Source organism: Bos indicus x Bos taurus, chromosome 8, assembly GCF_003369695.1.
Source record: "Bos indicus x Bos taurus breed Angus x Brahman F1 hybrid chromosome 8, Bos_hybrid_MaternalHap_v2.0, whole genome shotgun sequence".
Lineage (NCBI taxonomy): Eukaryota > Metazoa > Chordata > Mammalia > Artiodactyla > Bovidae > Bos > Bos indicus x Bos taurus.
This window is the reverse complement of record NC_040083.1, coordinates 110602420-110614514: the sequence shown is the minus strand read 5'-3', so window position 1 is coordinate 110614514 and position 12095 is coordinate 110602420. Positions and strand designations below refer to the sequence as shown.

The 12095-nt window shown below is 49.4% G+C and overlaps 1 protein-coding gene across 9 annotated transcripts in view; it reads right to left on the bottom strand.

Moving 5' to 3' along the window:
• Positions 1–12095, bottom strand: part of CNTRL (centriolin) — an 89310-nt gene that overhangs the window by 28119 nt on the left and 49096 nt on the right. For 7 of the 9 annotated variants that reach the window (XM_027550688.1, XM_027550685.1, XM_027550681.1 and 4 more), the window contains 10 exons: positions 11810–11955; positions 11011–11221; positions 10142–10321; positions 7876–8055; positions 7026–7142; positions 6591–6723; positions 6020–6168; positions 4252–4432; positions 2625–2938; positions 914–1119 (listed from right to left, as the gene is read on the bottom strand). In XM_027550688.1, coding sequence (XP_027406489.1) covers positions 914–1119; positions 2625–2938; positions 4252–4432; positions 6020–6168; positions 6591–6723; positions 7026–7142; positions 7876–8055; positions 10142–10321; positions 11011–11221; positions 11810–11955 — 1817 coding nt within the window. The remainder of the gene's footprint in view (positions 1–913; positions 1120–2624; positions 2939–4251; positions 4433–6019; positions 6169–6590; positions 6724–7025; positions 7143–7875; positions 8056–10141; positions 10322–11010; positions 11222–11809; positions 11956–12095) is intronic. The other 2 variants (XM_027550687.1, XM_027550682.1) reach the window with 1 other exon arrangement.

The window sequence follows — 12095 nt, the reverse complement described above, 5'->3', positions numbered from 1 at the left end:
ACTGGGGCACAGAGAGGGAGGCCCTGTGCCTGCCCGCCTGCCCGCCTGGGTACCTTACAACACAGTATGAGCAGCACTACGCCCCATGCTGCCAACTCTTAATTGTGGGAGCCTGAGATGAGAAGCCTCTTATATCAGAGGGGATCCCTGACCTTCACCTGGAGAGACACACTGGAGTTGTGCGGGGCAGGTTGGGAAGCCACTGCAGGCAAAGAACAGTGCATGCAAAGCTGGGGAGGCAGGAGAAAAGGTGGTGCTCAGGGAAACTGCAACCAAGTACGCAGGGCGCAGGGCCAGAACAAACACTGTATGGGGAGAGAAAGATGAGAGAGAGGCAGGGTTCAGGCCCTGGAGAGCAGCATGTCCGCTGGTGGGAGCACGCACGGCCAGGTGTGCAGCCACGTCGAGGGAGGGGCAGAGCGGAAGAGACTAGACCTGGAGAACCTGACAGGATAAGAGTGCCTCAAGGCCAGGGCAGCGAAGATGAAGGAAGGGCGCCAGCGGAACCGCCCTTCGTGCACAGCGTCAGCGGGCTGGGAGAGCAGCTGGACGCCTAGGGGAGTGGAGGGAAGGGGGAGTGGTGAGGACACCAGCAAGCCTGCAGCCAGGATAACGGGGAGGGATGGCCATTCTCCAAGAGCGACCACAGGAGACGCTGATGTGGATTATCGGCCACGAGAACTTAGAAATCACCATGTGGCTATTAAATTAATTTAAATTCAGTTCTGTTTCCCAGTTTCATCAGCCACATTTCAAGTGCTCAATAACCACACATGGCTAAGGCTACTGTTCCGGACGGGACAGATCTAGAACATTCCCAAGAACACAGAAAGTGCTACGGGACAACACTGATTTTGGTTACCTTAATGAACTAATTCATCTGAATCATAAAAATAAAATGGCTAATAATTACTTTCGCTGTTGATGTTTCTGGATGGTTCTATGTAATTCTTCTACTTCATGCTCTAAGCCTTTCTTCTCTTGCAAAAGTTCATCAATATTATGATGCAGTTCTTCTATTTCTTTCTCAGACTGCCGCTTGGATACTCTCATCCTCTGTTCCTGCTTCTTTGATTTTAAATGCTGTATTATGTCTTCCAATCTAGAAACCTCATTCTCCTAATAAAGAAAAAAACGCAATACTGAAATATCACGAGGTCATTTCCCCTTTTTCCTGCTCCAAACTGAAATGAACTGTGGTTAAAGTGATATCTATGCCCTGAAAATAGTGGCAGCTTCCTAAGACTTCAGTTTGAAAAGAAAAATTAAGTCAAGCCAATGTCTTCACAAATCATAGATGAAATGGATGGACCAAGAGATTCTACGACTCTTCCACCAGTCCAGCTATGGCTGCCTGATAAACAGTCAGCAGGCACCTCCTGCGGGTACTGTCTGGTCCCAGAGTTCAGCATCTGACAGAGACACAGACGTACACGTCACCCCCTCCTCTGGACACATGGGAGGGCAGTGGGCTGAGAAGGCTACTTAGAGGAAGGGGTGCTTTGCTTGGTTTTGAAGAACAAATGAAATAGGAAAAATCTAAGCCGAAGAAGTAATGTACAAACACAGGAGATATAAAGGCACACCTGGGAGCCATATGACAGCTGGGTACTAGCTGAGGGTAGAAGAGCCAGTTACGAGATCAACAGATGCTGAGCCAACAGAACTGTTACAAAGCCAGCATGCGCTGAGGCACCGCAGGCTAACAGGAGTAACGACCATTTGTAACCATGTAAACAGCTACAGCTCTGAAACTAGGTTGACCGATTAAAATTGGACTGGTGGCTTCACACCCAGGTACTAGAATCCTTTACCTTCCTCTCAGTTTGCTGAGAGGAAAAGGAAAAAAATCAAGAGCTCGGAAAACATCAGGATCCAGGTATCCTGAGTTAGAAGGAGGTACTTGTAATGCATTTTATTTCTTTAGTGCCAAAAGCTTGAAAAGTAAGCTAGGGACTAGGAAGGATTCATTTCTAGAATTTAGCCTAGAGGAAAAATATGAAATACGGTAAAATTTATACTAAGTTAAATGAACTACACTGCCTGCAAATAAAGAAGTGTTATGCAGTCATTAAAATACTGCTTAAAAATGTCTATGAAAACCATGGGAAAAATACTTGTAACATGAAGTAGGAAAAACAGAACACAAAATTATGGGCGCAAGAAGAAGAGAACTGTGAAGAGAAAGAAAGAATCATCATTAATCTCACCACCAAGGGGTGATCCCCAGCAAAGCCTCACTGTGTGCTGCTGTTACACGTGTTTACACGTGAACACACGTCTACACGTGTGCGCCCACGTACAGGCAGGTACGTACACAACCACGGTGACTGAGCAAGCACACGCCTACACACACACTCACACAGTGCTTGTCAACAAGAACAGGCATAAGAAGCCTTCTTTAAAAATGGCTAATTTCTGGGCTGAAAGCATTTTTGTTATAAAATGGTTAAATTAGGTCCACAAAGTGATCTGGCACCTAACTTCTGACCAGAACAGTATTTTAATAAGAGAACGTTCGCTGGGTTCTGACCATCCGCCTTACAAGCACACTTCTGGGACGCGGGCTCTGGGGTGGCTCCAGGGAGGCCGTGTGGACCGGGTTCGCGCACCTCCCCACTTACTAAGGCATGGTGCTCTGGGACGTTGCAGTGCAGCACGCCCACTGGGATGAGGGGGACGGAGAAGCTGGGCGGTGGGGGCCCGTACACAATGGGGGCACCAGCAGGGGGCGGGCCATACACAACAGTGCCAGGGCTGAGAGGTCGGCTATTGTTGGGCAAGGGAGGCGGCGGTGCGTAGAGGGCCATGCCCTGTGGCACAGGAGAGCCGTCAGGGAACACGGTGTACATCATGTATCCAGGAGGAGGGACAAATGGGCGGTCATCGTGGTCATCCAGCTCGCTCTCCTCCCGGCTCTCTCCTCCACTGTCTGCATCTTCAAACAGAAACACAGGAGCGTGTGTTATTCCCGTGGCTTACTAGGTAAACACACTTAGCAGAGAACAGCAGCATTCAGGCCGAGATATCAGAGATGCAAAAATAAAATTTTGTAAAAAACATCAAAAGCAGTTTTGAAAAGTAGATCAAGACAGAGATTCCAATTCTTTCCACCAGGTGAACCCGAGTTTCTCCAACACCTATCCATTGGTTTGCTTTTTTCCCGTCTTCATTCACTCATCACTCAGCAACACTTGGGTGCCTGCTCCGTGTTACATGGAGGCCAGCAGAGAAGCACTACGAGACCCACAGCTCCACCATCCGGGCACAGCCTCTCTCGGGGCTTTGCTCACTCATCTCTCCAGGAAGCAAGAACTAGCTGTGTGTGCCACTGATGACCGAGCACACAGCCGGCACTCCACTTCCTGAATGAACAAATTCGCAGAATGCAATATTCCCATTTTACAGATTAACACTCTACTGCTGCTGCTACTGCTGCCAAGTCGCTTCAGTCGTGTCTGACTCTGTGCGACCCCATAGACGGCAGCCCACCAGGCCCCGCCGTCCCTGGGATTCTCCAGGCAAGAACACTGGAGTGGGTTGCCATTTCCTTCTCCAATGCACAAAAGTGAAAAGCGAAAGTGAAGTCGCCCAGTCATGTTCGACCCTCAGCGACCCCATGGACTGCAGCCCACCAGGCTCCTCCGTCCCTGGGATTTCCCAGGCAAGAGTACTGGAGTGGGGTGCCATTGCCTTCTCCGAGAGCAGCTAAATAATTTGCCTAGAATGACACAGCTACTTAGTGAAAGAGCCGGGATTTACCCCAGGTCAGACTCTTTCCTCTGGGGCTCTGGAAGACAGACTCGCAACACTTCACTTCAGTTGGTAATTAACGCCCCGAGACGAGGGTGTAAACTGCCACGCTCCAGGAGCACAGGTGAGCTGCTCAGCACACCTGGGTAAGGCAGAGAGGACGAAGGTCCAGCAGAAGAGTGCTGCTCGAGGACCTGCGTCTTGCTGAAGTCACGGGGTGTCAGTGGGCACGGAGGAACAGTTTGGGAGAGAAAGGAAGTAGAATGTTCCGAACAGAGGGCTTCAAACATGGAGGTGTGAGAAACACAGCATGCAGCTGGGTGTGGCTGACAGGCGGGAGAGGGACAGGAAGGGAGGCAAGGGGCCACTGGCCACGGCCAGGTCACAGAGGGCTCCCGAGCAGGCTGAGAGACTGGACTGTACTTTATGGATTTCAGGGGACCAAAAGTCATTAACCAGGCAAGAGAAATGCAACTTCCGGGATGTGATCTGACTTACCTTTATTTGAAAACGATTTATGTAAGCCGCTCCTGATGGGAGAATACACCCAGTATCCGGAGGCAGCTTGAGGGGCGCCGTCTTCCCTCCCGTCCTGCTGTGGTTTTCTAATAGGAGTCGAGGCTGCGTACTTCAGCCCGACACCAGAGTCCTTCGTGGCCTGGGAGCTGTGGCTGGAAACCTAGACAAATGACAGAGGAGCACAGCGTCTCTTAGAAATAAAGGCTGATGTGGAGAAAGATCAGAGTCTACAGCAAGGCCGACAAAGAGCTGGTTTCTCTTCCCACATCATAATTCTCGTTCTCACAGGGAAAAGTGAGACGTGGTCACATGGTCATATAACCTGCATGTGTGCCAGCCTCCTGGCTCCCGTACTCATCCTTCCTAGTGGTCTCTCTTCCTTTGGTAAGATCACGGAAAGCAGGTGCCTTCCAGGCTGCCTGTGCTCCGTCTCCTGTGGTGCTGGGGGCCAGGCCTGGCCTTAGAGCTCTACCGTTGGGCTCCTTCTCCTTCCCAGTTGCAGGTTGGCCCTCCAAGCCCTCAGCCGACTCGGGCTCTGCTCTAACTTGCGCTGCTTCCCCCTGTGGCCCTGGCTGTGCCAAGATGTCTGGCTTCCTCAGAGGTCTGGGAGGAGGATCTTAGATTCCGCTCTTGGGGTTTTGAGGAAGTCCACACGGCCCTGGGATCCCAGCGGGTGAGGGCTGCTTCTCCTGACTGTGGCTGTCAGCAGATTCCAGCAGGATGTCGCTCTCAGCTCTGGAGGAGAGCCTCTCCTTCCTTCCCACATTCAGGCCAAACCTTCACTCTGTGCCCACTGACACCCCTTAACCCTCCTCTCCTCCAGCTCCTCTGCTCTAGCCTCCTCCATCCTGCACCCGAATGAGTTCAAACAGCCCCACCAGAGCAGCTCACGCACTGCAAGTCTAGCCTTCACACTCTGCCAGACTACTCCTCCGAAACTAGAGCTCTGATCATAGCACACACAGCCGCAGTTTCCCAAGGCCTACGTAATTAAGGGTAAGGGATTTTGAAGTCCCTTTAAAAAAAAATTCATGGCCCCAATCTACTTTGCCTTTCACTGTTCCCATCCCACCCTCAAGCCCCGCAAGGCTACCTGCCGTGGCTGACCCAACGCTCCTCGTCCTCGTGGGCTGTCCCCTCACTCCTGAGAGCACATCCCGTGAGGGCTGCTTAGCGCTCACTTCACGCCCCTGCTTGTGAAGGCGTCTTCCCTAGACATCCCCATGAGATGAATCTGTAACTCTCTGCGACGTGCCTGTCACTGCTTTGTAACTGCACGGGTGTAACTGCTCCTCCCCAGCTCATCAACTCTTGGAGGGCAGGGGCTCTATTGCTCATCACGGCTTCCCACCAAGTCCTGCACTTGACCTAGACCTCATAAGCGCTGAGTGAATGTCCGTTAAACGGAAATGAAATGCAGGTGCCTGTGTTTCTGTCTCAGCCTCTGTGTAATTCTACTGCCATTTTCAACAGTTTCAACAGGCTCTCTGGGCTCAAGTCACTTAATCTCCCTTACAGGATCCTTATTCCAGGACCCCACCACATACACCTGAGCACGAGTGGGCAAGTGCTACGTTTCCTGGGAATGCCCCATTTCCATCTCAGTATAAACACTTAAGAACCTCAACGCATGGCTTAGCCTAGATAGGTTGTTCTTGACACCTGATCACAGATTTACGGAAGGCAACTTTGTTACATTTTCTTAAAGAAAACTTAGTATATATTCCCAACAACACAGACTTCCTACTTTTGATGATGATGGTGGTGGCATAAAGTACCAATAGCCTCGTCTTTTGAAAGGATCTGCCATGCTGCTGATGTAATCATTCTGGTAAGAAACTTCACATCGGAGTTCAGCAATTTCTTCCAAAATATTTTCAATGCCTCCTCTGTTATCTGTAAAGGAAAGTTATTCCATGAGTTGGGCATGAAATCATCTACTTCCTTTCGCTCTCAAATGTGATTCCATGAGAGCCAATGATTCTTAGTTCCTCACAGCTGTCCTTTGGTAATAAGTGTTTGCTGACACTTAAAGAGGACAGACATATCCTGCTGCTATTCACTTAGAAAGCGAGCCAGAGAAAGAAACAGATTTGTAAACATTCCTTTTTTTGAAAATACAAAAATGAATCTCTTCTCCTCTGTAATCAAGTCCCTGGATATTGCACTTACATACATTGGAAAAAGTTCTTTATTTATTAAGCTAATTATCACAGCTCTATAAATCAAGCATGGGCTTGACTGGTAACAAATAAATCTGCTAAAGGGAAAAAACCAACAGAATGATCTGATTTTAAAACCAAAGCCCAGTACTTTACCCGCCCCGGTGCGGTCTAGTGAGTCCCGCAGCCTTGCGATCTCTCTCCTCTGTCTCTCCATGGTCTCATTCCACCTCTCGATTTCCAGCGCCTGTGAGCTTGCTCCTTGGGTGCCTGCCTCTACTTTCTCCATCTCAATTCGAAGATATTAAAAAAATCACATATGAGAAGTTGCCAGTGAATGTTCTTTTCCAGATGCATTTCTCCTTGCAGTATGATTTATAATCCCCTGATTTTTTACTTCTACTTTACTAATGAGGAACCCCATTACTCCAGACATTTAAACCCTGCAATGCCTGGCACCCAGCAGAGGATCGAGTACTGACTGCCGACGGGACCTCAGAACCCTTGGAGAGGGCCCCTACCGCAATTCAGTTGCTTAGGAACTGAGATGGACCCAAGAAGGAGGTGGTCTCATGGGGAGCCGGCACTGACCTGCTCCTCTCTCTCCCTGAGGAGGTTCTGCAGGAGTTCGATCTCCGCTTCCGCTCGGGTCAGATCCCTTGCGGCCTGTGCTGCCTTTCTGCTGAACCGCTCTGCTTCCTGCAGGTCCTGCTGGGACGGAGGCGCGGGGAAGGCAGCACGGCACTGTGGGCTGTGCTCTTCTTCTCTCTCCCTCCCAGACTCAGTCTCTGCTCTCATCAGCTCGCACGCCTGGCTACCCCCTGCACAGGAGGCGCCCGGCCCCACCTCGCCTACCCATCACTTGGCAGCCCCCACAACCCCTCTGTGGGGTCCAAGTAGGCAGGGTGCTACATCAGAAAAGCACAGACCAGCTTTTCCTCCCCTGTCCCACAGTCTCCCATGACTGGGGGGGGACTCTGGGCTCCCTTGGTGAGGCTTCTCCCTCCTTCGACCTGTGGTCTTAATCGCATCAGCATTTTCATCCTATACAGGCTGTGACAGACTTATCTCGGGCAGGACTCATAATAACACTGTGAAGAGATATACGATCCTCTATACATGATGAAAGGGCTGAGGTTCAGAAGGATGACACCGCAGGCCTGAAGACTTCTGCTTAGCTGTGCGTTGACAGCTGCCTCCCTCAGCGGACCCCTGCACTCTGAGGTGAAGACGGTACGCTTCATTTATGGTTCTTTGGGGACTCCCTAGAGCACCACACCCATGGCAGGGCTGTGATGGGGAACTGCACCCATCAGGTCTGAAGAGAAGCAGACAACTTTATGCAAGAGCCAGAGTCTCTAATGAGAGCTCAAAAACACAAGTGGCTAGGTATCTCGGCAGGGCAGCCTTGGTGGGCACTTGCTCTGTGCATGGGACTCACCTCTGCACGCTCCTGGTTAATTTTCATAACAGTTCCATGAAGGGACTTGAGCTGGTCTTTGGCGATGGTGAGCTCAGCCGTGGCTATCTTATCAGAGGCGGCCACAGCCTTCTTTAGTTTCTTCAATTCTTTATCTAAACCCAGAACCTGCGCCTGAGATTTAGCATCTTCAAGTTTCTTCTGAGATAAAAAAAAAAAGACAGAGAGATGACTCATTTGGTAGCAATGAACTAAGATGCAAGCCCCACGCGAGCAGGGACTCTGTTCACAAGCCCCACGCGAGCAGGGACTCTGTTCACAAGCCCCAAGCCTAGAACAATGCCAGGTACACAGCAGGGGCTCCGAGTGAAAAATAAAAACGCCTCCACACTGTACAGTAACTAAGAATGAAATCAGTACACTTAGTCTGGAGGCTTTGTGCTCCTAAACCCATTCATCTGTTGGAAAAACATTTCTTGGCACCACTGCCAAGCGATGGACCAGCCCCTGTGATCACTGGGGCATGTGGTGGTAAACCAAACAGACTTGCCTGCTGCCCTCGAGGGGCTTACGAGACGCACATATTAAACAAATGCTGAGCAAACGTGTAACTGAAACTGTGACTGCTGCTCTCAAGGGAGAGAACAAGGCACCCACCTCTGTGAGAGGCTGGCAGGAGAGACCTAGACTGGTGGGAGAGGGAGTCAGGGAGGAGAGAGGGGAGACACGGTGCAGGGGGCAAGCCAGAACAGGGAGGAGAGAGGGGGGGACACGGTGCAGGGGAAGCCAGAACAGGGAGAAGAGAGGGGGAGACACGGTGCAGGGGGCAAGCCAGAACTCGGGGTCTGGGGAACTGCAAGCAGCAGCACAGTGAGAAGAGGAGAGCGCTAACGGAGGCCAACCGCACAGCGCCTCAGAGGCGAAAGCGCTTTTGTCTTTATCCTAGAAACAACAGAGGCTGCTGGAGAGAAGGGAAGATGGCAGGGACTGACAGGGGTCTATTTGTGTTTTGTGCTGGCTGCTCCGAGGAGCCGGTGTAAGTGGAAATGGGGGCTGTCCCGTGGCCGCAGCTGTTGTCCAGAAGAGACGACACGTCAGGATGGATGAGGGTGGCGGCCCTGGAGAAGGACACCGTGCAGATATTCCAGAGAGATTTTGGAGGCAGACTCGTAAGACTAGGGAACTGGTGTGTTCTCACTGAAGCATGAAGCAGGCCACTCGCTGGGGCTGGGAGAAGGTACAGAACAGTGCAGCCTGAGAGCACGCTTCCAGAGAGCAGTGAAGCGGCTGCCAACCGAGGCTGCAGACACTCAGTGCCACCACTATGCCCGGATGGGTGGTTTTTAATTCAGGAATAGTCAGCCACGAGTGTAGGGCTAAAGAAAGCAGACAGCTGCTGTTTTGTCACAGAAGATAGGAGAAAGGAGCTAGGAATTTGAGGATATTTGCAAACAATGGTGATAGTGGGAGGCCGTGGAACTTAAGTTGGACGAGGAAGAAAGTAAAGACAGGAAGGCCGTACACCAGGAAAGCCGGGGCTCAGGCACTGGGATCGTCCAGCGCGAGGGTGCTGACAGGAGAGGAGGCTGTGGTCAGAGCAGGGTGCTCCAGCTCATGACCTCAGAGACGCTGGCTGCAGCTTCTGGATCGGACACTGTGTGACAAGGGGAGTAGTGGCTGGGGTAGCTTTGGAGAAGCTTAAAAAGAGGACAGGGAATCAGAAGGAAAAGAGAAGCTTAAAGAGAGAGCAGGGAATCAGAAGGAAAAGAGAAGCTTAAAGAGAGAGCAGGGAATCAGAAAGAAAAGAGAAGCTTAAAGAGAGAGCAGGGAATCAGAAAGAAAAGAGAAGCTTAAAAAGAGAGCAGGGAATCAGAAGGAAAAGAGAAGCTTAAAGAGAGAGCAGGGAATCAGAAAGAAAAGAGAAGCTTAAAGAGAGAGCAGGGAATCAGAAGGAAAAGTGAGGAGTTGGAAAGTAATGTTCCACAGACATGTCCAGTTTGGAAAGGGGTGTAGAAGGAGGCAAATTATCCCAAAAGCATTTAAGTACCACCCAGCAGACTCTTCACTCGCTCCTTACATCCCAATTCCCTTGTTTCCATCTACCACGCTCCCTCATCTCAGGCTCCAGATCCAGTGATCTGCATCCAACTCTTTCTAGGGCAGGCCCCCTCTGAGCCACCAGTGCAGCCAGAGGTGACCGTGGACCACAGCCCTCTCAGCTGCCCCCTCGTTGAGAGCAGGACCCTGGCAGCAGGGACTCGTGTGTCTTTTTCCTGGTCTTGCCCACCTTCTTCTCTAACTCCTGGAGTTGGGCTAGAATTCTCTCCTTCTCTTCATCAGCTTCCTGCAGTTGCAGATCTGTAAGCCCTTGGATTTCCTCCATACTTTTCAGATTTTCTTGTAAATAGTGAATCTCATTCTCTAACTGCTGAATTCTTGCTTCATGTTGCCTCTTGTCAAAATTAATCTGTGAGGAAATCAAGTTTCAAAAATGATTTTTAAGCAAAATATTTTTTGAGCAAAATAAACACCTTCTGGAGAATTGTATTTCATTTTACTAAAGAGTATTAATGGCTTACTGGGGATGGGTTAGTCACAACTGTTCTCTAGGATCCACTTTAACATGTGCCTCATCCTTAGAATAGTTACATCAAGAACTCAGATTCCTGCACTATACTATGCTCTAGCAATGTGGTGTTACTGACCTGCACATTAAGAAACAGCTCACTTGCTTCCAAAATAAGGAAAACACAGTGTCATGCCAAAGCCTGACTTTGACATCGGTCACCACACTCAGGGCTACGTTTCAGTCACACGCAGTCTGACTTACTAGAAGTGAAACTTAACAGCAATTACTGTATTTTTTAAAAATTACAGCTTTATGAATTACACCGTAAAGGTATAACCCCCTTATTAAGGTATAATGAATAGAGCAAACACTGTGTGTGTGTGGCCATGCTGTGCTGCTTGTGGAATCAGTTTCCCGCCCAGGGACCCAACCCCACTTTCTGGGCCACGAAAGTGAGGAGTCTTAACCCTGGGCCACCAGGGAACGCCTGACTCTGTATTTACACGAAAGGGAAGCACTGTGACTTGCTGAAAAGCGCGCATGTTTCCTAAACGCTCCCCTCCGGCTGCCTCCTGCCCACCTCTTACCCTAGCTTCTAGTGCTCTCTCACAGGCCTGCCTGAATGCTTCCTGTCCGTCCGCCAGCTTCTCCTGATGCAGAGCCATTTCTTCTTGGAGTTTTCTTTCCCTCCCTTGGGCTTCCTCTTTCTCCCACTGAGAACGTGTCAGCATTTCACTGAATTGTATCTGCAAGTCAGCAAGACTTTTCCCTAAGACATCTGAAGGACTGTGGATTCTGCTAAGGGGGGAGAGGAAAGATGTTATAAATGTGACATTTTATTTTTGACGCTGGACGCAGGCATGCCAGTGACATTAGTACACGAGTAAGAAGGGCTGTGTGGGACGGCAGCTGTTGTCAATCCACGGCAAATCACTGTGCACCTCTGGAGTGCAAAGCTTTGTTTTATCAACTGACTGCTGCCACTCTGAGAGCACAGGCTACCTTCAGGCTAACAATGTATGTTCAAAGAATAAACGCCCATTTCACATTTTCAAATTAGCCTGTTTTTCTTTAGCTATTTGTTTTCTACTTAAAGTGTATAATGTAACTCTACTTCCTGACCATCTGCAGTAAGCTTGCAAGAATGCATTACTCATAAAACCTTTATGTTTTTTAAATTAAATAACAAAACATATAAAAGATTAAAAAAATCAGTGATGGACAACTTGAATTAAGTAATCTGTGTCTCAATCATGGTCATACGATAAGGAGAAAACCTTACAAAAGAAATCAGCCATGCACAGTTGCAGAAAGGGGATTTTGTCACTGAAGCCCACATTCACAACTCAGCCCACTCTACACCTGGTGGTCCTGACCTTCCATTACCTCATCTCTCCAGCTCCTGATTTCAATTTTCTCCTTACTTCATCTACACGAGCTGCCACTTCTTCTGGACGAATCAGACCATCAGCTACATGATTAAGGTGATTCTGGAAATCTTTAAGTTGCTGTTTTAACAGGTTATTGTCATCCTATGGAAGGAGGCAAAATGAAGAGGGGTAAAAGTTACCAAAACAAAATTAAAAAATACAGTCACACACACACACACAGCCTATATTATTTACCATATAATAGTTCTCGTCAACTTCTTTTACCAATTTTTTAAAAACCT